A 26,403-nucleotide genomic window follows, 5' to 3' on the forward strand; every position below is an offset into this window, starting at 1 on the left:
CCATTGTATTCATTTGCAATCACAGCTGGTTTTCTTGCCTGTGGAATTTGGCTCACTGAAGGTGGGGACAGGAGACCCTGGGAGCTTCTAAACACGTTGTGTCTTTTAATCTATTTGGGCTGCCTTTATAGCGTCCTTGTCTGTGCAGTATTAGAACCTTGGATTCCCATTCACTGACAAGGGAAGACCATGTGGTGTAGTGGCTAGAGCACTAGACTGGGACTCAGGAGATGTAGGTGCTATTATCACCTCTAACACTGGCCAGCTGGCAAGTCACTTCACATCAGTGAGTCTCAGTTTCTTCATCTGTACAATATGGATCATGATATCCAACTTTTTTTGGAAAGCTCTGGATAAAAAGGGCTATCTAGGTACTGTTATTCTCAAACACCCTGAGAATGAATAAATGATGTTAAAAAACACTTGAAATCTAAATGAAACGTTTCATTTCCAGTTTTGAATGAAACTGACCCAAAATAATTGTTTTTTTGGTCTCTTTGATTTACCAAAAGTTTTGAAAAAGTTAGTTTTGAAAACACACCAAACACACAAACAAAATTGAGTTTTGGGTGTTTTTAGTTTTTTGACAAAAAACCTGAAACAAGTTTTGTAGAAAAAAATTCAGCGACACGGGCCAGTTCTTTCTTTACTTTGCTTTACTCCCAGGCTTTGTAGACCAGGGAGGTCCTTGGTTGCTCTATCATTTGCCTCCACCTCTTTCTGTTTAAGGGCATATTTTTCCCATTGATGGTAATTCACATTAAGAACTCTTAGGTCATGCTCATTATTATACCTCTATCCTCTCCTTGGTTGGCCATGAAGTTGGACCATGTAGGGATCCATAATTTAACCCAATTGAGCCAAATTTCCACCTAGTTCTAATGATTGGAGATTTACCTTCCTTGCGGATTGTATGCAAGCATTCTGCACTTCTGCCTGCAGGAATGTCTTTTAAATTCCTGGGAAAGCTGCTGTTATAAAAGGTAGTCATTTTGGCATTAACTTCCTAGTATTCCATGCCTCAAAGCTGTTTCTCTGCCTTGCCTTTCCTTTAGCTATTTCTCGCTATTCTGGTCAAGGAATGTCTTTTTTTTAGACAACACATTAATCCACTGTATTTGGGAAAGAAAGGCACACGTGAATCAAGATCGATTGGCAAAAGAGCATAAATATCTTCTGTCATGGTGGTGAAGAAATTCAGACAGTTTTGATGCTCCATTCCCTTACTCAACAGAACACCGACCATCAGTGCGTGGGAAGAAGTGTTGCTTTTCTGTTACTACAATATATACCATGTTGTTATCTAAATGTAGCAGCTGACAGACCACCGCATGACTGTTAGTTCAGAATAACAAGTGACACAGGGGAAATAATTTCTGATTCATGTGTTTCTGTCACCTTTGCTTGCTTTTGATTTTCCATTTCCAGTAAACATAAGTAGCTGAACAAATATTATAGTGTGATGGACTCAAGCTTTTCATTCTTGACTTGATTACTTTATTATTGGCTTCCTTATAACAGTGACCCATCTAACCAAGTGACATTGTTAGACTAGTTAACTGTTACATTATCATTGGCACAAAAATGGGAATGTGAGGTTTGGACAAGTTATTAAGGAACCCACATTTAGCTTCCTGTACGTATGCTAAGGAATTAAATTGAGGTATCCCAAATTGAGGTATCCCAAGAACAGGCTTACAGCAGGTTGAAACTCAGATTTGCCATTATGTGGGAAATGCTGACATTGACATTTGTCCTCATTCTGAATTGGAATGAAAACAAACAAAAATTGAACAATTGAATTTTCCCATGAAATGAAATTTTCAAAATATTTCACTGCAGGTGAGACAAAGCATTCCATTTTGTTAAAATCAAAATGTCTTCTCCTGAATCGAACTTTTAAAACTTTGTATATTGTATTATAATTTATCATACAAAAGAAGAGAGGGTTTGAAAGAAAAAGCCGTTTCGAAATGACGAATTGAAGTTGAACGCGGAATGATTCGTTTCAATTTTTTTCTGGAAAAAAAATGTCATTGAAATTGACACATTCGCATGGAAAGTTGCGGCTTTGATGAAATAGGATTTCTGATGCAAAAATCTTCCATCGGAAATTTTTCAACCAGCTGTAATGCTAAGCAGTGAAATCGAGGCATCCCAAGGACAGTTGTAGTATGCTGGCATTGTTGTGATGGGTTAAAAGTTTGGTGGTAGTGGAGCAAAGTGCACTGGAGTTTTCCTGAGTCAATACCTTAGGCCAGGGGTGTCAAACATTTCTCTGCGGCGGGTAAGACTGGCTAGGCAGCAGTTCTGCAGAAAAGGACGGAGTGCTCCAGGGACAAGAGGCTGAGGGGGTGCAATGGGGGAGGCTGGTACTCCCTTCTTCGCCCCTGAGCCCCTGTTTCCCTTTGAACCTTGCTACCCAATTCTGTCCCCCCAAACCTATTTCCCCTTGGACCTATAATGCCTCCCCAGCCCTTGTCCCCCCATTCTGTCTCTCCAGCCTGTCCTCCCTTTAGTACCTGATCCCTCCGTTCTGTTTCCCCATCACCTTCCCCTTTTCCCTCTCAGAACTGGGGGCACAGGGGTCCCACTCTCCCCAGCCAACCTCCCCCTTCATGCCCCTTCAGTCTGTTCTCTCTGGGACTCCTGTCCCCTCCCTCCCTTTGAGCGCCTGCTCCTCCCCTGAACACCCACCACCTTTGGAGACCCTTTCCCACACTCGGGGTACTGGCAGGCCACCGTGTTGCAGTTTGCTTCAGCCTTTTCCTGACTGGATAAGCCAGGAGTGTGCAGAAACAAGATCCCTGGGACATCATGGTAAGGCAATGACTGTAATTGCCTATACTTCACCCTATTATGGTATTTCATTAGTAGCTGGAAATGCTACCTGTGCAAGGGATGGACAGGCCTGAGTACATGTGCTTGGACAAAAGAGGGGGCTGATAGTAAAATATTTGAGAACCCCTCTCTCAGAACACCTGTAACTATCATTTTTATCCACTGCTATGTACTGGATCCAGTTTCACGTTTGCTGTCTCTGGACGATTTCATTGTTCATGATCTATCTATCTATCTAGGGATCTCTGGTATTTATCAGGCACTTATCAAGGTGCTATCTATCAGTGCGCTTCTCTGCACTGGATGGGTCTTCGCATCTTTTCTTTCTGATATTAGAAGATTACCCTTCCATTTTCAGAAGGCCAGTGAATTTCAGTGAATTTTGTGAGCGACCAGTTCATGAGAACTGATTTTTAAGTGTCTTGATAAGGAGATGTTCCTTGTTATCCAATTAAGACTTCAACACTGGAAATCATGCGACTGCACTCTTTGATCTGCTATGTCAGTTTATTGGAAAAACAGAATAAAACCAAGATAAAAGGAAATGATAGGCATGGCGGCAGGAAATTATGAACAAGATACAATCTGCACATCAGTGGTTCACTCTTCACAAACAATCACGTAGGGGTGAACTGGTGCAGTTAGTTAATCATGCAGACTACACTGTAGGAGCTCAAAAGCAATAGATCTTTACATTCGTAGTTGGTGAAGAAAGGCACTGAACAGTGAGACTCTGTGATCTTCCCCGTATCATTGAGAGCTTTCTTTGAGCCACTTATCTTCACAAATGATTCGATTCCTTGGTACATAGAGCCTACTAACAATATTCTCTCTAGTCGCATTGTGTTACAATGCTAGACACGATAGACCTCAATAACTCAGGAGGCAAAGGAAAATTTCAGAAGAGCGGCTTTGTAAAACTTAAGCACAGGCAACTGCCTTATAACAGCAACCGCCCCAGAAACTAAAAATGCTTCATGCAGCAAGCAATGTAGAATGGCATGCATTAGTGCCGGTAACAGGTATTGCCGTCACTAGGCACTTAAGTGAGGTCTTCCAGAACGCTCGTTTAATATTTCGTTCTGTAGGAGCTGGAAGTTGATACAATTTTGACTTTAGAGCTCCTTCCACTGCCAGTGCTATATCCGCCGGTAAGAACGCAAGGTGCACATACGTCTTCCGAGTTTGCAACGATGCCTCTTCCAATCCGAGTGTCGCATACACCTCCGCTGCTAACAACACCTCCTGTTTTGAGTAATGTTCTGCTGCTGGACGTATAGTTGCCTCCAAAGCAGGGGTCGCTGTCACACACAACCCCACCCTGGGATCTGCACATGGCTGCAAAAACAAAACAAAAAAAGCAAGAGGTTGTAGTTTAGTTTATTACTTTTGCTGCAAAAGATTAATCATGTAAGACTTCTAAGAAGAAGAACACTCCTGGTACTTACAAATGTTGACAGGGAAAATGCCTTCTCCACACAACCTATTAGGAGGGGAAAAATAAGAAAGGTTTAAAATGTAAGAAACAGGGTTTTTTAGCTACCTGCTCATTATCACGATCTATATAATTAATTAGCTGTAAGCCTCGAGGTCAGATGGTCCTTGCAGCAGATTAGCTCAGTGGTTTGGAAATATTTGATTTGACTCTCCTACACACACAAACATTATTCATTTCTTTTTTCCATAAGACCCAGTCCTGCACATGGGCATCTCTTACTCATGCAAACAGACCTATTGGGTAAATTTATCCAAAGTACTTAAGTGCATCAGAAGCTTAAGTGCTATTGACTTCAAAAGAGATTTAATCTCATAAGTAGAGCTACGCAAATAACAGATCTTCTGGTTCGATGACCAAACTGAAAAATAATAAAGGAAAAAATTTATTTTGGATCCACCTGAAAATTTTTTTCAGAGAACAAAAAACAAACAAACAAACAAAAAAATCAGGGGAAAAATATCCTTTTACGTGGAGCAAAATATCTCATTGGTCTTGAAATGAAATGTTTAGTTTCATTCGTTTTGTTTTGTTTTCATTTAATTTTTGAAAGATTTTTTAAAATGAAAACACCAAATCTTGAAGCGAAAAGTCATCTAAGACGGGAAAAAAATCAAACCATTTCCTTTTAAAGATGTCAACATTAAACTTTTCATTTTTGGTCTATTGGGGTTTTTTGAACTGTAATAATTTGGCGAATTCAGTCTGAATTCACAAAATGTTTCAATCGACCTGAATCCGCATTTTTCAAAGTTCCAGCTGAATTTCACCCAGCTCTCCTTTTAAGTCACTGATGTCCTTCTCATAATTTTACCCACTATTCTCAGTGAGATTAGTGCATGGACTGTACTTGGAGAAAGGGCTGCAGGAACGGGCCCTTTGTTTTGATAGGCCTTTTAAAATAAATCTTTATTCTTCCCTGACCAGTGATTTGCAGGATTGTGTTATGAGCCCACCTGTTCTCCTCTCCTTCCAGCAGCTTCCTGTAGGTGGCGATCTCGATATCCAGTGCCAGCTTGACGTTCATCAACTCTTGGTATTCCCGCAGCTGGCAAGCCATGTCCTGTTTGGCTTTCATCAGGGCAGCCTCCAGTTCGGTCAGTTTGCACTTGGCATCTTTGAGCGCCATCTCTCCCCGTTCCTCAGCTTCTGCTAGGGCTCCTTCCAGTTTGCAACGCTGCAGGGGCAGGATATAGATGCATTTCCACGTGACTCACTTTCAGAGACTCTTTTTTGATGGGTCTCTCATTTGTTACAAATTAAATGCTCACATTCTGGATTCTGTCTAAAAAACTGATCAGGCTGAGGTATGCTTCTTGGAGTAACTTCACGACCACTTTGCCATCTGAGGGATGGAGGATTTCTCTCTCCTCAGCCTTACCATTGAGGAACCCAGCACACAGCCTGGGACACTGGGTCCCTAGATTTAGATCTTACAGACTAGCACCCAGGATATGGACCCCCGATGATAGTCTAGCTATATTTCTTTGCTTTATAAAAGGCTGACCGGAGATAGGGCCATCGGCTGACAGTTTCAGAGCTGACTAGAAGATTTAGACACACAACTTCCATTAAAATTTGAATGGGCTTTGAAAAACCCAGCCATTGACTCCACTAGGGTCTTTTATTTATCTATTTTAATTTGGTTTTACAGCCAAAACTCTTTATTGGAGGAGGGTTCATTTTGCCTAACTTTGGACTTCAGCTGAGTCTGTCAGCTTCACCACACAGGTCTCTACCCCTTGACTAATGGAATAACTCTGTTAGTGTCAAAAGTACAGAACCAGTAAAGCCAGGAACACCCTTAGGAGCTTAAATACAGTCTGGAAATCAACAAAATATAACATCAAAACTAAACCCAAGATCTATCAGAGTTGTGCACTTTTGAGACTAATTTACAGTGTAAAGTAGAATGCTGGGGAATGGCAAAGTCTGAGATGTCCAAGCTGTCTTCATTTCATACAACCTGCCTCAGAAAAATCCTCCGTATCTTTTGGCCCAGGACAATCTCAAATCGAGATCTCTTCATACAGTGTAGCCAAGAAGATATGAGCACCATCATTACCAGAAGGTGTTGGAAATGGATTGGGCAAGTGTTCCGGATGGAAGTTGATTCTGTCATCAGAATAGCAATAAGATGGACACCTGAGGCAAGCAAGAACAAGGCTGCCCAAAAACAACATGGTGAAGAGCTGTGGAAGCTGAGCTGAAAAATCTGGGGCACAGCCATTGAAAGACTTGCCAGAAACAGACAGGAGTGGAGGAACTTCGTTGCTGCCCTAAATGCCAGAGGCATAACGGGCGACTAACTAACTAATTGGAACCTTTACATAGCATTTGTGTGTTATTATTGAGACATTATACACTCTGTGCCAGTGTGTCATACTCACCTGGGCTTTAACATGTTCAAGTTCTCCGTGCAGTCTCTGAATCACCCGGTTCAGCTCCATAATTTCATTCTTTGTGCTGAGCAGGTTGTCGCAGTGTTTGCCAGCGGTTACCTTCAGCTCCTCATACTTCGGTGAGAAGGAAGATGCAATTATAGTAAATTTACAGACCAGTTAAAAAGTACCAAGAGCTGCAGTGTAACTATGATGGATCTCTGGCAGGGTTTGAAGGCTATATCTTGAGCACAGACCTCTACTGCTTGAACTGAAAGGAGGAACTCCTTTAGAGGGCAGCAGTAGTAGACTATTATCCTCTATGAGGATAATAGCTGAAGGTGCAACACAGCTTGTGAAAACATGTTTCATGGCATTCTTGTCTGGACAAGACTGGCCTTGGAGCAGGCACTGGACTGGGCATCAGGAAAACTTCAATTTTTGGCTCTGCCACTGCTTTGCTGGGTGACGTTGGGCAACTCACTTCCTCTCCTGTGCCTCTATTTCCCCATCTGTCAAATAGGGTAATGCTACTGATCCCCTTTGTAAAACACTTTTGAGATCTATTGAAGAAATTGCTATGCTATAGAAGAACTTGGTATTATTATTATTAAGAGAAGAGTCCCAAGTTTTAAAAAGTGAGTTAAGTCTGAATGGGAAGATATACTATTTCCGTAAAACCAGATCCTCAGCAGATATAAACTGGTGTAACTCCAATGACGTTAAGTGTGCACAGCTGATGATATAGCCTATATCTTGATCATTTTTCACGGCAACTAAATCCTAACACAGTTGAGGGAGATAATATACATTTCATATACTGTCTGTCATTTCATAAATTACACAGAGCCAGTTTCCTGTATGCATGCCCTCTCATGCATGTGAACAGGACAATTTCTTTGATGAGATCAGAGTCAGAGCCATCCGTACTCCCTTTCTCTCTGTGCTGACCCACCTTGCTCTGATACCAGGACTCTGCCTCAGCTCGGCTCCTGTTGGCGATGTCCTCGTATTGAGCTTTGACATCAGCGATGATGTCATCCATGTTCAGGCCTCGGCTGTTGTCCATTTGCACAATAACGGAGGTGTCCAAAATGGACGCTTGGAGGTAAGCGATTTCCTGCAGGAGACAATACATTCATCAGTCGTTTGCTTCTCGGGAGCTTTCCTTTCCTTGTTCCTCTGTTCACAGGTAACAAGATACTTTCTACATATTTTGCAGTTGCAGGTTTAATCCAAAATGGAGGAGATGGATTTTTGATTTGAATGTACCCGTTTTTCAGTGAAATCTGTCCATTAAACTCTTTTTTCCGGCAGGTTGATTGAGGCCATGTCTACATTGGTGGTGCTACAACACCAGAGCATGATGGAAGCTTTCTTCCATCGACCTGTGCGTCTACAACAGGCGGTAGTTGCAGGGGTGTGGGTTTTCACATCCCCAAACGCTGTAGCTATGTCAGCCTAAATTTTAAGTGTAGACCAGGCCGGAGGTAGGCTTAGGGTGACCAGATAAAGTAGTGTGAAAAATCAGGACTGGAGGTGGGGGGGTAATCGGCACCTATCTAAGAAAAAGCCCCAAATATCGGGACTGTCCCTATAAAATCAGGACATGTGGTCACCCTGGGTAGACTCCTCCCTCTTTCACTTGTGCAAACGAGGAGGGACTTAGGAAAACAAGCCCTAAGTTCTCAGCGTTGCAAAGAAGTCTTAAGCTGAGTGCAAATGGCGCACCATGTAAATTGCTGTCGGCCCCTTTACACTGCCAGAGCAGTGTAAGAAAGGTGTAAGCTAGGCCATAGCGTAAATGGAAATCAGGCTCAAATGTGCCCATTTACACCAACTACGCCTTCGGCCCTTTCCTTCCTCCCAGAGATCATCTGCCAGCCATTATTATTCCCTTCAGATGGGATTTTCCAAGAGATTTTCAAATTTCAATTCCCTGCCATTGCAGGGGTCTCAGACACGGGTGCATCTTAGTCCCCCCCACATCCCCTGTTGGTGGCACACGATAGTTTAGTCTCCTCACGGCTGTAATAATTTATCCTTATCCAGGTTATTGGGCTCAATACAGGGAAAGTGGGTGGAGTTTAGTGGCCTGTGCTCCACAGAAGGTCTGACTAGATGATCTGGTCGTTCATCTGGCTGTAAACTCTCTGACTCTTAGACTAAGGGAATCTGGCACCAAACTCCCAAGGAATTACTTCAGTGGTAGTAGGTGCCTAACCCCCCTAAATTCATTTGGAAAATACCAGCATTCATTGTTTTCTTCTCCTCATGAAAGACACTTGGTGGACTGAATGGAGTAGGAAATATCGTTACCTCTTCGTACATGCTTCTCAGGAAGGTGATCTCATTTATGAGGGATTCCACCTTGGCTTCCAGTTCAGCCTTGTTTAAGTAAGCGCAGTCCACATCCTACAGAAGATTGGAAAGATAGCGAGAACTTTTATAAGACATTTCTGTTAATGCTAGAACAAAATTGGGGTAGGAACTCAATCACCTGGATTGTCATTTCTAAGCAGTTTAATTTTTCCATATTATTTCATTCTTTCCATCTTTATATTTTTACAGGCAATAAAAATCAATATTCAGTAGAAAGGAGGATAAATAGGTCACATCACTAGAGCAAACTATTGGTCAATTTATTGTATCAATAGCCAGAATGACCAAACGAGGGCAATGCTAGGCAGCTAGTGGGAGATTTTCAAAGGCTCAAAGGACATCTTACTCCCATTGGAAGTTGGGGATCCAACACCTTTGAAAATCTCCTCCTAAATCCATAGTTTGGGCTCCTACATAAATGGTTTAATTTGCAAAGGTTGGTGAACACCCACAGCTCCCAGGGGCTTTAGAGGGTTTTCAAAAGTGACCTGATTTCCAAAAGAACTCAGCTCCTGTTTAACAGCTAAATGGAGTGCCCAGGTTTCCCAAAGTGCAAATAGAGATGGGTGAAACTGACACTTACGAATTTAAATCCTACTGACTTTCGGTGAAACTAAGGGCTGGAGTTACAAAGGCATAGAGATGCCTGGAGATGCAGATGCAAGCCTACTGGGATCTTCAAAAGCACCTAGGTTAGTTTGATGGGAGCAACACCATGGGAGTTAAGTGCCTAGATACCTTTAAAAATATCGGTCTTTGTCTCCAAAGTCACAGATCCATTTTCAATATTTTTCGCTCTAACCATCATTTCAAGAACTATTATTTCAGGTGGTTAAAAAATGGCAAAATAAAGTGAAACATTTTTGTCACTTTTTCAGGGAAAAAATGCTTGAAATGATTTGAAATTTCAACCGGCTCTAGTTTTTGGAAGCGTGAGCTTCTCATTGTTTTTCTTTCAGATGAGTTAAAAATCCATATAGGTCCTCACTGTTCTTATTAAAATCTGGGCAACAGGGGTTGATGAGGTTGTAACCTATCTGCGCGTTGCTCACCTTCTTAAGTATTACAAACTCGTTCTCGGCACATGTTCGACGATTGCATTCCTCTTCGAACCTGAGGGGCAAACAGAGGGGATAATTTTTGGTTTAGTTACTCATCTGAGAAAACATTCTGCATCTTTGAAAAGCTGGGCAGTTATTTAGGTGTCTAACAGTGAAAAAATATATCTGACATTGCATACCTATAGTTAGAAGCTTCTCCACCCTCTTGAATAGAGGAGAAGCAGTGTTCTAAAAACAGTGCATGCGGCTATCTCCATGTTTGGAGACATTTAGTTTAACAACTTATTATTAAACTACGTCTTTCACACTTACTTTCTCTTGTAATCTTCCAAAATGTCCTGCATGTTGTTCAGGTCTGTCTCCAGCTTAGCTCGATCACATCCCAGGCCCTCCAGCTGCCTCTTTAAGTTACCGATATAAGCTTCAAACATGGGCTCAATGTTATTTCTGCAGGGTTTTTGTTCTTGCAAGAGACTCCATTTGGTCTCCAGCACCTTGTTCTGCTGCTCCAGGAATCGGACCTGAAATCCCAAGAGGAAGAAAATTCACTTTGAAGCTTTCAAAACATGCTGGTGTGTTAGACTGGGAACAAATAGGAGCGAATAGTTTAAATAGGAATTAATCCATGGAAGGCCTATGGCGTGGATTGTACAGAGGTCAAGCTAGATGACTGCAATGGTCCTGTCTGGTTTTATAATCTATTAAATCTATTAAATTACTGCCAAAATGGTTTCCCAGAATCAGCAAGATGAGAAACGAAATACATTAGTCATGTATGTGTTTTCAGAAGAATGGAGATAACAGAAATTTAAAATTCTAAGTTCATCTCTTTATAACAAGGTTATTCAGAAACATACTGTTAGGCATGAGAAATGGAGCAATCGGTTACAGAGAAAGTGACGCGTACCTCTGGTTTAGACTATTTCTTGTTGAACCAGCACAGATCCTAGACAGCCTCTTACACCAATGTAAATCAGAAGCAACGCCACTGAAATCAACAGTGCGAGGCTGGTGTGAAACTGGTGTGGGTGGAAAATCCAGGGATTTCTGAATATAACATTAGAAATTTGTAGCCTGAGTCTCATTAACATTATGATCACTTTACCCCACTCTGGTCGTGTATTCACATCCCCTTTTTAAGGCCCATTTGCACCACTGGAGTGGCCTTAGAGACCCTCACTGTAATTTTAGGCTGAGATTTGGGAACTCCATAGGGTGACCAGGTGTTGGGGCTTTTTCTTATATATGCGCCTATTACCCCCCACTCCCTGTCCTGATTTTTCACACTTGCTATCTGGTCACCCTAGAACTCCAAATCCCTTAGATACTTTGGATATCTAAAAACTTTCGAAAATCTCAGGCTTAATCTTTGAAATGTCTATGCAGGTTGTTTCTTACTTTCCTATGGCAAACCGCTAGCGAAGCCTGTGATCTCCCCTCTCACCTTGTCAATGAAAGAGGCAAATTTGTTGTTGAGGCACTTGATCTGCTCCTTCTCCTGATATTTCACCGACTGAACATTGGGGTCGATATCCAAGTGGAGAGGTTGGAGCAGGTGTGGGTTGACTTGGACAGGGGTGATAGTTGGCGGACAAGGACCACAGATGCCACCCACTCGGTAGCCAAAGCCAGCACTGCCACAGCCGTATGGAAAACCGGCATTCCCGTACCCGTATCTCACAGAACGACAGCTACCAACGGCCATTCTGGGTTTGCCGGAGGCTACGCCGCTAAGGCTTCTGCTGCCAAAATATCCTAGTCCTCTGTAGCCCAAGCCATTGCCTCCCCGGGATGAGACAGTGCTCACGCTGTATTGCTTTAGGCTTCTTGGTATGACAGCCGAGCAAGAACTGAAACTCCTGACTCCACCACCGCTCGAGCTAATGCGATAGGATCGGCAAGACATTGTGGCTGATTAGAGGAGGAATGAAGGCAGACGGCGAAGTTAAGAAATTCTGGAGCAGAGTAGCAGCGTCAAAGCATGGATCCGTCTGAAATCAGAACTGAAGCTTTCACCTTTTTATCTGGTCGGAGAATGGGTCTTGGCTGGATAATCAGCCCAAATGCCCATTTTTGGTGCTGTTTATGAGCGTAGGGTGTTAGCCCTACCGCACATTTCGCTGAGCAGCAACTTGAGCTATACTTAAACACACCTATCATAGGTTATGGGAGACAGTCTAATTTCATTGCAGGGAAACTTAGCCCTATAAAAACTGCATTTGCAAAACTCCCTCTTTTTATAGTAAGGATTAAAGAGAAAAGCAAAAACCATCCTTTGATGGGCTCAGCGGATTATGAATTAGGAAAGGGATAATTGTCTTATTTTACATGTGGGAAAAATGTATCTTGTTCATTAAGTCGCTTGCACATGCTGGGAACACCCTGGTGATTCAATCATATAGTCGATTCTGGTCTCAGTTAGACCTAGTGTAACGCCACTGGTGGGCCTGACTGTACTCTCCGTTACACTGTTTTTATAGGGCTGTTAATTCCCTTGGTATCTATGTAGCAGCTGGTGATTTACACTATTAGTAAGAGGGAGCAAATTCAGGCCCAATGAGATCACACCAGTGTAAAACTGGGGTGAGTGAGAAAGAGAATCAGACCCATAATTTGCTTGCTGATGGATTTCTTAAAATAATCTTTGTAAAATGAAATTTTGAATCCTCCTTGTGCTTTGGAGTGCTGGCCTGCAATGGGATCTGGATTCAGGAGTGTGAGGGAACAAGAAAATTGGGTAAAATCTTCACATGAAAAATAGATGCATCTTTTGGGGTTGGGTTTTTGTTTCAGTACGGACCAGGCTAGATTGTCAGCAGGAAAAAATTAACACAGCTCCATTGACTTCAGTGGAGTTAGTTTGATTCACACCATCTGAGGCTCTGGCCAGGAATGTCTCAGGTTTTTATGTTTGTGCAGTTGCTGGTTCAACCCTTGCCTGATTCTTCTGATGTTCACCAGGGGCCTCAATTACTGGCAGACAGGATCACAGTTTTGACTCCTGAAATTGACGTGCACAAACTAGGGAGCTGTTCCACTCATTCCTACTCAGCGCCTTGGCGGCATGAAGTTGAACGGGAATTACATGTGCTTAACACCTCTTGTGATTTAGCCCAACAGAAATAGTGGGAGCTCAGCATCTCTCAGGATTGGACCCAAGACACTGAGAAGCATCTGAGACACGTATTAGTCAGTTGGCATCTGCTGTAAAACTAAAGACATGAAATTAGCTTCTTTCTTTTGTTCCATCTTTATCAGGTTTATAATTGTAGACATGGAAAGAGCTCAGGATAATCAGCTTGTCTGAACTAGCCTTCTTCAAGTCTGCTGAATCTTAGAATCATAGAAGATCATAGAAGATTAAGGTTGGAAGGGACCTCAGGAGGTCATCTAGTCCAGCCCCCTGCTCAAAGCAGGACCAACCCAAATAAATCAACACAAACTTGTAAGCTCTGTTTTTAACAGACTTGGCATCATAATGGTGCTAGGATGTCACCTGCCAGCATGAGCCTGCCCAGCATGGTCTGACAGCTCCATTGACACAGGTTGATGCAGAGTCCAGATCTTTGGACTTGAGCCATAAAGAGGAAAATGCTACGTGGACGTTAGTGCTTAGCACAAGCTATGGAGCTGGTCAGATCTAGAGTCATGTTTCCCAAATCTGGAGGTTTTCAAACTTGCTCTGTTCAGCAGTGAGGTTTGGAAACTAGATTGAACTTGACCAACGGGATAGGGTATTCCAGATCCTGGGCTCCGGAGACAACACTGCAATTGCCCTGTTTTGACATGTACAAAGGGAAATGTTTTGATTTTTTTAGTTTTTTAACGACTTCTTCTTCTGAAATGTACACACATTGGCACTCTACTCTCTGACATCAAATTAAAATGTGGAAATCTTTTGATCCATCCAAAACTCCCACCCTGAATCTTTCTTTAGTGGAGAATTTAGAAATTTTGGGGGTTTCGTTATTAACCGGAACAAAGTGCAAAAGCGTGAAATCCTCCCCGAAATGGAATTTCCATCCTCTGCAGAGCTCTGATTAATACTTTTCAGATCAGTCCATCTAGGACATAGGACCAAGAGCGTTAGGTGTCTTTTGTCTCATTTATGCAGTGTTTAAAATGGCTCCCCAATCTCTTCATGCCCTCCTTTTACCCCATCAGGGGCCGTGGGGGCCACATCTATTTACAGCTGCAGATTTCTCTCTCCTCATCCCTATTTCTTTCTTATTTGTAAGTCCTCCCCCCCCCACCGCTCCTGCTTTCTTCCATTTTTCTTGTATGCTCTCATTTCCTCTCCTTCACAAATGAGTGAACCTAAAGAGGGACCATCTACCCAGAAGTTTGTATCAAGGCATGGAGTGTGTTGTAACACCACAATCCCCAGACCGCACTGTAACATCAGTTGGTTTTGCTCTGTGTGTTAACCACACAACCCATGTTTCCCATTTGTGCACAAGTAGTGAGTCCTGCTACTGAACTTGTTTACACTAGTGTAAATCAAGAGTAACTCCAGTGAAGTCATTGCCCATTTACACGAGCGTAAACCAGGCGTGACTCCATGAAAGTCAGCGGAGTGACACTGCTACTTGACACTAGTTTGACTCAGGAATAACTCTATTGAAGTCAGTGGTGTTAGACTGATATTGAACTGGTGTGAGATAACAATCAGGCTCTCCATCTTTGCCGCTGGAGTCCTTCCGGGTAATTAACTCTTATGCTGATCAGAACATTCATGAAGTTGAACACAGTAGGGGAGCAAAGACGATCATTGCTAAAAGTGGTTCAACGTGAATTTAACGGAACTGTTAAAAAAAAAAAAACAAAGAAAAAAGCAAACAGCTTCAGTGGCCTCGAATTGAGAAGCAGAAAAGGCATCATATGCAGGGAGTGAAAATTCCCACCGAATATTTAAATGAGGTACTAGGCTGAACTTTACCTCTCAGACTGCACTAGCTAGGAGGAAAATAGGTAAATTGCCTAATAGAGCATAAAGCCACATTGCAGACGGATAGGTTGATTGCCGTTTATTGAAGAAGTTTCATGAAATCAGGCTACTTCAACACAAGCATAAAGTAATGGGAACTGTGATAATGGGGCTCATGGTACATAAAAGCTTGGAACTGTTTCTCCCACCCATAAAAATGCAAGCGAAGAACACAGGCAATGAGATACAGACATTGTTTACACGTAATACGTAACGGTCACCAAAGCATAATGTTCACCTCTTAGTTTCTGCATATTTGTTGCTGTGCACATATAAAGCAGAGTTCCTGTGTCATCTCTACTTCATGGTCATGCTCTCCTGGATGACAGAGAAGAGCTGGGTTTAATTCTGAGGTTTGCACAGGATCTAGAAAATCGTGACTGGGTTGGTGCCAATGCCCCGTTGGACAGGCATGAGTTACAGGAGCTGAGTAGCGAATCCACTGACTATTAAGTATGCTATAGTCTCGTGTAAAAGACAAACCAGTGGAAACAAAGACTATATTATATGATGCAGGAAGTGTGAGAAAAATCCCCCAAGGAGAAAGGGGATGTGGTAGGAGAAAGATGAACTCAGAAATATCGAGACTGCCTCTTATTGGATGTCACACGCCCATTCGCCAAACCCATGAAAAAGAGCAATTGCATCTCCCAAGAGGCAGAAGGAGAGAGAGGCCTCTGTTGGTTGATTAATATGAAACACCAAGATGGAAACATGACTCGCTAGGCAAGCCTGATGTTTACTTGGAGAAAAAACATTTACATATAGCATGCCCAGGGTCAGATTTGGCTCTCAGTTACACTGCCGTAAATCTGGATTTGGCGTCACTCCAGATTTACACAGACACAAGGAAGAGCAGGACGATGATAAAAACCCGTTAATTTCTATGAGCCCAGTTCGGTAACCCCTGAACGTGTTAGCCAGAATGGCCAGGTATTCATGCAGAACTCGCATTCAGCCGTTAACACGCCGGCTGGGTTGGGATGCGTTCCATTTGTGAGTTAAGCGGAATGGAAAAATGGCTCATCCTCCTCAAGCCAATAAACACTGCTGGGTGCGAGGAGTTGCCTCACCTCATGGGAATGTGACTCATGCAGCTCGTAAATGATTTTTAGTGGGATTTTTTTTTCTCTCCCCTGCAAGCCTGTGTATTGGAGATGGTTTGGGTTCTTCAGCCACTAGGAGGCAGTGTCCTATTTCTTCTTTTCTACTCTCGGGGCTTTGTCGGCACTTTAGCTGCGGATGCTTTTTTTGGTCGAGGTGGTTTTTGAGACAATTTTCAGGCTGGAGCTGCTTCCCCCTGCAGAGCCGAATCCTCCTACCAGACCTCTCCCGCTGCTGGCGCTGAAACTGCTTCCTCCGACGCCGAGCCCAGAGGCATAGCCGAACCCGGCTGCATTTCCGAGCCCTGCCCCCAGGCCCAGCCCACTCCCGGTACCGTAGCTGCTTCCACCAGCGGAGGTGACCACAGCTGCAAAGCAGAAGGAAGCAGAGGTTTAGCCTGCGTGAAGCAGCGGCCTGCCAGTCACAGAAGGAAAGTCCAATCTTTTGTTTCAAGTAGCTAAAACTGGGGGGGTTTCTACCAGTCCCCTTGGAGAGCCTACCACTGCCTATCAGATTTCATCACTATGCAATTCCTTAAGATTCACACGGAGTCCCTATCCTCCCCCTGCAGAGTGCATGTTACTAAATCCCATTGAAAACAGGCTTCCTACTTTTGCTTTCCTTTGAAGTTTCCTCTTTTCTCATTTCCTTTAACCCTTCTCCTTTCCTGGTCTACGAGTACCTGTATCTCAGAGATGGACCCAGATGCTTCCCCTGCTTTGTCTCCTGACCAATTGTTTGGCCAAACTATGTAGTGCGCAAACCTCAGCGGAGTTACTCCTGCTGTAACTGAGAGCAGAACAGGACCCATTTAGGTCTTTCAATTTCTACCCTCCAGCCCTTTGGTCAATTCGAGATTCTTTGATGTGTTTCTGGTAACGAAAGGCGCATTCTGTTCCACTGGCTGCAGCCCTGCATCATGTGACTATTCTCACAGCCTTCCCTAGGCCCAAGGGTGGAAATCTCTATTGTTCAGATTCCAGCACACGGATTCTGCATCCATTTTGTGGGGCTTACGAGGTTCATGTGCCTGGTGCTTGCCCCTTTGCACGACAGTGAATTGCACCCCAGATACGTGACGAGAAGTTCTCAGGTTCATGACTTTGACCTAAGAGAAATATTCCAGGTGCTGCTGTCTCAACCGTGCCCTATGGAGCTGTGAAACCCGGCATGCATTACATTTCGGCTGCTGTAACTTACTGCAGCCTGATATAGAAGCATAAAAATGTCAGGCTGGAAGGTATCTCGAGAGGTCATCAAATCCAGCCCCCTGCGCTGAGGCAGGACCAAGTAATCCTAGATCATCCCTGACAGGTGTTTGTCCAACCTGTTCTTAAATCCTTCCAATGGTGGGGAATTCACAACCTTCCTTGGAAGCCTATTCCAGAACTTAACTCCCCTTAGAATCAGAAAGATTTGCCTAATATCTCACCTAAATCTCTCTTGCAGCAGATTAAGCCTGTTACGTCTTTGTCGCACTTTCAGTGGACATGGGGAACAATTGATCACTATCCCTTTATGTTTCAGTAGCGCTGCGCTATCAGCAAACCCTTGCTCTCCCTTGGAATAGCTACGCTCCATGCGTTGCCATCTCATTGGGCAGCTAGCATTTGAGAGCCAGAATACTTACAAACGTTCACTGCACCAACGCCTTCTCCAGCTAACCTGTTGGGGGTCAGGAGGGAGGAGAAGAAGGTGTTATTATGATTGTTATAAGCAATTTGGTACCCAGTAATGTGAGTAACTTAACAGTCTAAAAAGATTTAGCTTCTCAGGAAGACCCATCGTGAAGCTCAGACGCAAAATTGAAACGATGTCCTTCAACTTGCAGGAAGATCAATTCAGTCTATGGTTGGAATGAGAAATAAGGTCGTCGGCCCAGAATCTCAGCTGCTGGACGCTAGCCTAGCCCCGTTGATTGCAGTGGAGAGATACCAATATTTACTGCAGCTCAGGGGCTGTCTCTAGGGTACTGAAACTCCCCACTCTGCAGAGGGCCAGTGCAAAAGACCTATGCAACACTTAAGGGCATGTCTACACAGCAAAGAACAACTTACGTCTGGCCCATGCCAGCTGACTCGGGTGTGCGGGGCTGTTTCGTTTCAGCGTAGACTTCTAGGCGCAGGCTGCAGCTCAAGGTTTGGGAACCACCCCCAACCCTCGCAGGATCCTAGAGCCCTGGCCAGCCACGGGTGTCTAGTTGCTGTGTAGACATACTCTGAGTGTCTTAAGTGGTGCACAGGCAATATTTTTGGCCTTCGGATCTGGGTTCAATTTCATCCTCAGAGCATCGAATTGTGTCCCAATTGTGTCACAGGCCTTAATATCTCCTCTTCCTGTTGCGGACTGTAGGGCTGAATTTTAGATCTGGTTCTTGGGAGATAGGTTCCCCCCCACGCCCCGCAAAATATTTGGAAAAAACCAACCTTTTCCCATTGTATCAAAAAATGCCTTTGAAATTTCAGGCTTTCATTTAACGTGCTCCCCCCCTTCTTCCCCCGAGCAATCTTCCTCCCCCCTGACTCCCATCAAATTTTATTTTTTTGAGTTTTCAGTGGGAATGTGAAAATATTGCCTTCTCTGCAATTCAAATGTTTGGGCTTTGCACAGTTGGTTTTTTGACAAAAACTGAATTTTGGGGGGGGGCAGGAATTTTCCTTTAACCATTTTCTGTCCAAAAATATTTTAATGAAATTTTTTCAGCCAGCTCTAATGTTTTCGCCACCCACCGGCTCTCCTCTCCTTCCAGCAGCTTCCTGTAGGTGGCGATCTCGATATCCAGGGCCAGCTTGACGTTCATCAGCTCCTGGTACTCCCGCAGCTGGCGCGCCATGTCTGCCTTGGCCTTCTGCAGGGCTTCCTCCAACTCAGCTAGTTTTGCCCGGGCGTCTTTAAGGGCTAGTTCGCCGCGCTGCTCTGCATCGGCAATGGCTGTCTGCAGGCTGGCGCACTGCGAAAGGAGGAAATGTAGATGGGGAATTAATCTCATTTGGAGCGTGTGTGAATTTGCAACCTACCCGCCTGCTCATTTCAGTGGGAACATTCAGGGATGACAGGGATGCTTGCAGAAAGGTTGCAAGGTTATCGCCCATATCACTGAACTGTGTGTACGTCTCTCTTGACTCCGTATGAAACTCAGGCTTATAGAGATTAGCTCAGACCTCCATTTGGTGCCTTTAAGCCATCTCTTCACTCTCTAGATCTCTAGGGCTGCCAGAGATGGGTACGACACTCCCTTGAACCCTGGCCCCCTTAGAACAACCTCAGGACTGTGTAAATTATTCTGTTTTGTAACAGCCCCCTTGGCACTATCATAACAATATTTCCTAGCTTTTATATTGTGCTTTTTATTGATAGTTCTCAAAGCCCTTTACAAAGGAGGTCAGTGTTATTATCTCCATCTTACTGAAGGGGAAACTGAGGCAGAAAGATTATGTGATTTGCCCGAAGTCACCAGCAGATCAGTGGCAGAGCCAAAGTTTGAGCCCATCTCTCCTGAGCCCCATCTCTCCAATACCACATTGCCAGTTATAGCTGAAGTACAGCATGCTCCAGACCATCTCCTCTCACACCACTGATAGCATGGAGCTGCCGCTAAGCCAGTCGTGAATTCCTGTGTGGCGTGGGATTTCCCTCATCTGGGTCTCTTCCTGTCCTGAAATTCCAAGATCCCTCCTCCTCCCTCCTTCCCCTTCACCCGTGTCCCAGAATATAACCACCATGAGGACGTGCCTGTTTCTTTATGTTGTCAATTTCAGCGTGGAGCCTCTGAATCGTACGGTTCATCTCGGAGATCTCGATCTTGGTGTTGCGCAGGTCATCCCCGTGTCTGCCAGCGGTCAGCTGCAGCTCCTCGTACTGTGGTAGAGGGGGGAGAAAGGTGGCACAGTCAGACAGAGAGAGGAGGGTGAACTCGGCATCTGAGGGGGATCATAGGGAGTCACCAGAAGCTACGAAAGGGAAGTGATTTCTTCCTCCTCTTCCTTTGTGCATAGCTACATTGACACGCGGAGCTAGGGGTGTGATTCCCAGCTTGCACTAATTCTCATTGAGCCAGTGTGCCAAAATAGTAGTGTAGCCGTGGGAGCCTGGGCAGTGGCAATGGTGGTATAAACCAGCTGCCCTGAGTATGTACCCACAGGTTCCAGGCGGGTTAGTGTGTCTGTGTGAGCTTGGGAATCACACCCCCAGCTCCAGCTATAGATGCATCCTCAAATTCAGCTCCTGCTTAGAAACTTTAATGTATTCCACCATTGCCTTGCCCCAGTAAGAAAGTCAAGGTCCATATGGCAAGGTGAGATGGGTTTCTAAGGGTGTGTCTACAGTGAAGGTGTAATTTCCAGCTCGCGTAGACACACCGGCTCTAGCTGTGATCAAGTTAGCATACTCAAAATATCAGTATAGTGGCAATAGTGTGAAAGACGGGCTGGGATAGCCGCCAGGAGTACAGCCTGTCTGAAACCCTAGGTATGAAGCTGGGGCGTACTTTTCCATCCTGCAAAAACTTTTGAAATTAAAAACAATCAGAACAAAACTGTCCAAAATTGGGACCAAAAAAAAAAAAAAATCAAAATTTCAAAAATGTTCACAAAATGAAATTCCCCCCCCCCCAAATTGTGTCTCGGGCCAGCTTCGATGAATCTGATGTTTCGTTTCAGTTTTGGCCCTTTTCTATGTTTTTTTTTTTTTTTAAGATAAAAAAAAAGTCAATTTTGAAACAAGCCATCATTTCGAAACCAAAAAGATCCAAACTTTCTCTGAAAATGTTGAGCCGTTTTTCGCCGATTCTTTTAAAAAAAATTGCCGTTCAGATCATGACGATTGTATGAAAATTTTCGCTTTTGTTGAAGCGACACTTCTCAACAGAAAACTGGCTCAACGAACGTTTCCCCCCTGATTCCAGGGATGAATATCATAGTCCAGGCCCTCAGAACTCTACTGCCACGCACCTTGGTTTGGTACCAAGACTCTGCCTCAGCTCGGCTCCGGTTGGCGATGTCCTCGTACTGTGCTTTGACCTCTGTGATGATGCTGTCCAGGTCCAGGTTTCGGTTGTTGTCCATTGAAAGGACGACGGAGGTGTCAGAGATTTGTGACTGTAACTGAGCTAATTCCTGAAAAGCAAACAAAAATGACATTCAGGGTCAAGATCTCTCTTCCTCACGCCTCCTTTGTTTTGCATCTTCACAGAAACTTTGCATGGTAAAACACCAACATAAAGGGAACCACAGCCCTATAAGCTCCGCACGTGGCTATAAGCATGTATCTCTGAGTGCTTTGATTCTCTCTGATGTAGATTGGCTTCTGGAATGGGGGGAGGGTGAAAAATAGCATTATAGTTACCCCGGGGAGACATAGGAAAATTAGACGTGTCCTTACTGCTTCATAGAGAGCTCGCAGGAAGTTGATCTCATCAGTCAGGGCATCCATCTTGGCCTCCAGTTCCACCTTGTTCATATAGGCAGCGTCCACATCCTGAAAACGTAGAAGTGGAGATTGTCTAGCCAAACACTGCACAGCCGTGTGTGAGGGCCGGCATAGCTTTAACAAGATTTATGGGATTTCTGAGCTCTGTGGTTTTAAGTAGAACTGGCCGGGAAAGGATTTACTTAGTTAGTTTTGTTTTCCCTGTGAAAAATTTGGGGGATTTTGTCAAAAAAAATTAAGGGTTTTTTTTCACATTTTTTTCCTCGTTTTTTATGAACCCCCAATTTTGGAGGAAAAAGCTTCCGGTGGAAAAAATGTTGACCAGCTCTGGATTTAAACCGTCTCTTCCCCAGAGCCCCCCTCCCATAAGTGAGCTGATCTGTAACTGTTCAATGGCATTTCCGAAGCAATCTAAGGAGTTAGACACCCAAATCCCACTGAAATTCAGCTGGAGCTGGGCACTGGGCTCCCTTACACCTTTGAAAGTGCCCACCAATGTCTGTTGCCTCCTGGATTCTTCAGATCTAACGTACGTACATTGCCACCATTACCAAGGTTACTGAGCGCCTCAGAGTCTCTTAATAGAGTTATCTTTACAACATCCCTATGAGATGGGGGATGTGTATCCCCGAATCAGAGCTGGAGAACTGAGGCACAAGAGACACTGAGGCCTGAATGCACAAAAGGCATTAGCTGTTGTGATCCACCGACTCTAGTGTGTTTTGGGTCAGGCCCTAGGAGAGGAAGATCTGGTGCTGCTGGCTGACCAAGAAGCCCATCAGCATCCTGGCTGGGCAGAGAAGGAGAGGCAGACCGGAGTGCCAGCTGTACCTAAAGGAAGGGTTCCAGTGAGGACGGGTGGCAGTGCTGCACCCTGAGATCTCTCGGTGTTTTGGATTGAAAGGGTAAAACAAACACAAATTATTATTATTTTTTTTTTTTTTTGGAAAAAAAAGAAGTGCCCTGTTCCTTTTTTTAAAATCAGGATCACTTGCCTTCTTGAGCATCACAAACTCATTCTCTGCAGCTGTGCGCTTGTTGATCTCATCTTCGTACCTGGTGGGAAGAAGAAGGGGAGACAGGATAACCATTTAGTATCCATCGCCTGCACTCGGAGAGCCCTAGCCACACGCTTTTCCTTGCATTTCCTGGGCTGTTGCTCCTCATGGCCAAGATATTTACAGTGGCTATCAATTAAATGAACAGAGCCTCTTCCGATAGTTTGTTTACCAGCTGGGCACAGGCCTTCTTAGATAGCAGAAGGAGCAGCAGGAAGAACGAGCTGATGTACATCTTCTGCCTGTATCATGGCAGGCATATCTGACCAGCCCCGTTGCACTTACAGTACCCTGGGGACCAGACAATGGAAGGATGCCATCCAGAGAACCTGCACGCCTTCATTCAAGGCATGTTTTAACCTCCTCTAATTTTCCATCCTGTATGAAAAGAAGCCTTGTAATCCCTGTAACATTTCGCAGGCTGGAAGGGGTGGGTCGAGTCCTCTTTGAGCTCATTCGTGCCACACCTGGGTTAGTCAGAACAGCCTGGATTCTGCATTGATGCACATTGTCCGTTTGACTTCAGTGCAGCTGCAAATGCAGGGGGCGAGAGGGCAGACTCTGGCCCAATGCAAGTCTCTGGCACGTGAAGAACCCAGAGCCTGAGTCCAGGATTTGGCTTTCCTGCTTGGTAGTACATAGCGATCCCACTGAGCCCTTGGCGGAGTAGTGACGCTAGCCCAGCCCATAAGAAGTTAATAATGAATTGGGGGGAGATAAATGGCTACAATTCAAAGAGAGATTACGTGCAGCCAAGAAAACAAGTCAGGCAGGCCTGACTCCTCGCGAAAGGAAAGATTTCAGGCTCCCCCGCCGTGGGAATACAACACCCATTAGACCGCGTAATGCCTGAACATAGTTGTAGTCTGGATCTTAGCTGCTACGCAAGGGAAATTAATTCAGCAATTGCCTAGTTTTGTAAAAGCCAAACTGAAAATGTATTTCTTGCTGTGGGACAAAAAAACACCAACAGAAGAAACCCCCAAAACTCACTAAAATAAAATGGACAAGGAGAGCAATTATCTCCCATGCTCCTTTCACTCCCACCTCTGTGCACACCCGTGAATCAAGCCACAGCCTTTTCCATTAGCCAGGAAATCTGGGTGATAATTTCAAGACAGGGCCTCCAATTCATCCCTATTAAGCAGAGCACTTATACCCATGCTTAACTTTAAGCATGTGCTTACATGCCTTCCAGAATCGAGTCTAGAGTGAACCCCCGTGGCTGTGCAAACCATCCCTGGAAACATACCCAGAGATTCCTAGATGTTAAGACCAGAAGGGATCATGGTGGTTATTTAGTCCAACTTCCCAAATCACACAAACCATCACATTTCACACAGTAATTCCTGCACTGACCCCAGCAGACTTCATAATGGACCCAAGGGCCCTCCTTAACTGAACTAGCATTCATTGCTGCTCTGTTGCAGACAGTGTCTACTCTAGACATCGCTTCTTACAATCTCCAACTACCAATGCACCGCTAGCCATGATAGCAATGGTGGGATCCCTGTACGTTGTGTCATTTTCGTTCCTTTGGGCTTGTTGTCATGTACTGCACCGGTGCAGCTGCATCGCTGTCACACTTCAGGGAAGTCGCTCCTACGCCGACGGAAGGGCTTCTCCCATTGGCATCATTAATCCACCTCTCTGAGAGGCAGTAGCGAGGTCAATGGGAGAAGCTCTCCTGTCGACTTAGCACTGTCTACACTGGGGAGGTCGGTATAGCTACGTCACTTATGGGTGTGCATTTTGCACACCCCTGAGCAACTGTAGTTATGCCTATATGACTTTGTAGTGTAGAGCTGGCCTTTGTTTTTAGGTATGACACAAGAATTTGAGAACAATAGCGTACAGAATAGAATTCCTTCTTGTCCTGCTTACCTGATCCTGAAATCTTCTACAGTGTCCTGCATGTTCTTCAACTCTGCATCCAGCCGAAGTCTTTCACCTCCAAGAGCTTCCAGCTGCCCCCTCAAGTTATTGATGTAAACCTCAAACATGGGTTCAATATTACTTTTTGTGGTTTTTTGCTCCTGCAAGAGGCACCATTTGGTCTCCAGCACCTTGTTCTGCTGCTCCAGGAACCGGACCTAAATGCCACCAGACAAAACATTGAAGCATTTGAAGTAGCCTCATCAACTTAAAAGAAAAAGACAAAACCCCAACCACACTTCGTATGAACTAGACTTGAAGGTCTTCTGCGCAGGGACTTTGTTAGATGTGCATTACGGCTTTAAATGGACAGGTACCTCCAATACACAAGAACACAAGTCAGAAAAATGGGGGCTAACTGTCAATTGTTTCTATCCATCTAGATAAATGAGTGTATTTTGTAGTATCACTAGAGAGAGAAGGTGGGAGAGGTAATTACTCGTATTGGACCAACTTCTATTGATGAGAGAGACAAGCTTTTGAGCTACACAGAGCTCTTCATGTCAACTGAAGAAGAGCTTAGTGTAAGCTAAAAAGCTTGTCTCTCTCACCTACAGAAGTCGGTCCAATAAAATATATTACCTCACCCATCTTGTCTCTCCAATGTCCTGGAACTGACACGACTACAACAATATGGGCAGTGTCTGTAAACACTTTAAGCTCTTGGGACCTGGACCATATCTTCCTTTGTGTCTTATTCACATTTTTGAGGGCTCAATAAATAATAAATGGATGCTATTTTAAGTGAGATTAAAAAGAGAGGCAGTACAATTTGTTTTAAATGTCGTGTTCGGTCAAATTATTAGACAATGTATTTTCGGCATTCCTTGTTTGCAAGGAAACAGGCTAAGAGAGATGTGCAGCCTTGCAAACTTATAAGGAAAATTGATCAGCCCAGACACAAAATCTGACACAAGATGGTAATGCTATTTTGCATGTCGGTTTTAAAGAACAAAATTACTTTCCCCAGCTAAGTGTGCGAGTGGAAAATGTCAAGAATCTCCTACTTTATATGCAAATGCTACAGAACTCTGAAAGATGGGGGGTGAAGGATTGAAATTCATATTTCATGGCTGGACTTTATCGGTGTAGCAGATTGAACTAATGCCCTGAATCTATCCAGGGTGCACAAAACCCAGATCTGGACTATGAAAATTTTGTCATTCATAACAGAACAGTATGAATCATAGAACATTTAATGTATCTCAACTAGCCAATGGCATGCATGCCAGGAGATGCTTCACAGGCAAAGCTAATCATGCCTTACCTTGTCAATGAAGGAGGCGAATTTATTGTTGAGGGTCTTGATCTGCTCCTTCTCCTCCTTCCGCACCTTCTGGATGGTGGGGTCGATCTCCAGGTTGAGGGGTTCCAGGAGGTTCTGGTTGACGGTGACCTCATGAATGCCACCAGCTCCGGGAGCGAATCCGCCACCGAACCCATACCCAGCTCCGCCAATCCTATACCCCACCCCGCTATGACCTAACCCATAACCGTATCCAGATCTACCCGCACAATAGCCTCCGCTAACGGAAATTCTTTTGCTTCCACCTAGACCGTGGAAGCTTCTGCTGCTGAATCCACCGCCACTGAGTCGTCCCAAGCCTCCACCACCTCCCCGGGAAACAGAGATGGAGCTGAAGCTGGTTCGGCTTCCTGGGATAACGGCGGATGAAGCACTAAAATTCCTAGTGGTGCCACCTGACCTAATACTGACGGTTTTCTGAGCCAT

At 44.3% G+C, this 26,403-nt stretch overlaps 2 protein-coding genes across 2 annotated transcripts; both read right to left on the reverse strand.

The window, feature by feature from the left end:
- Window positions 1-3,910: 3,910 nt before the first annotated feature.
- LOC137140973 (keratin, type II cytoskeletal cochleal-like) lies at window positions 3,911-12,066 on the reverse strand. Its single transcript, XM_067529732.1, has 9 exons — window positions 11,605-12,066; window positions 10,473-10,681; window positions 10,152-10,212; window positions 9,037-9,132; window positions 7,673-7,837; window positions 6,727-6,852; window positions 5,293-5,513; window positions 4,290-4,324; window positions 3,911-4,179 (listed from the first exon to the last, which is right to left on the reverse strand). The coding sequence occupies exons 1-9, from the start codon at window positions 12,064-12,066 to the stop codon at window positions 3,911-3,913; spliced, it is 1,644 nt and encodes a 547-aa protein (XP_067385833.1).
- Window positions 12,067-16,379: 4,313 nt separating this feature from the next.
- On the reverse strand, window positions 16,380-26,403 carry LOC137140965 (keratin, type II cytoskeletal 5-like). The gene is made up of 9 exons (XM_067529722.1): window positions 25,939-26,403; window positions 24,621-24,829; window positions 22,674-22,734; window positions 21,631-21,726; window positions 21,201-21,365; window positions 19,984-20,109; window positions 18,981-19,201; window positions 17,882-17,916; window positions 16,380-16,618 (listed from the first exon to the last, which is right to left on the reverse strand). Exons 1-9 carry the CDS (start codon window positions 26,401-26,403, stop codon window positions 16,380-16,382), a joined length of 1,617 nt encoding a protein of 538 aa, XP_067385823.1.

Source organism: Emydura macquarii, unplaced genomic scaffold (assembly GCF_026122565.2).
Source record: "Emydura macquarii macquarii isolate MOO-44397 ecotype Brisbane River unplaced genomic scaffold, CSIRO-AGI_Emac_v2 contig_2994, whole genome shotgun sequence".
Lineage (NCBI taxonomy): Eukaryota > Metazoa > Chordata > Testudines > Chelidae > Emydura > Emydura macquarii.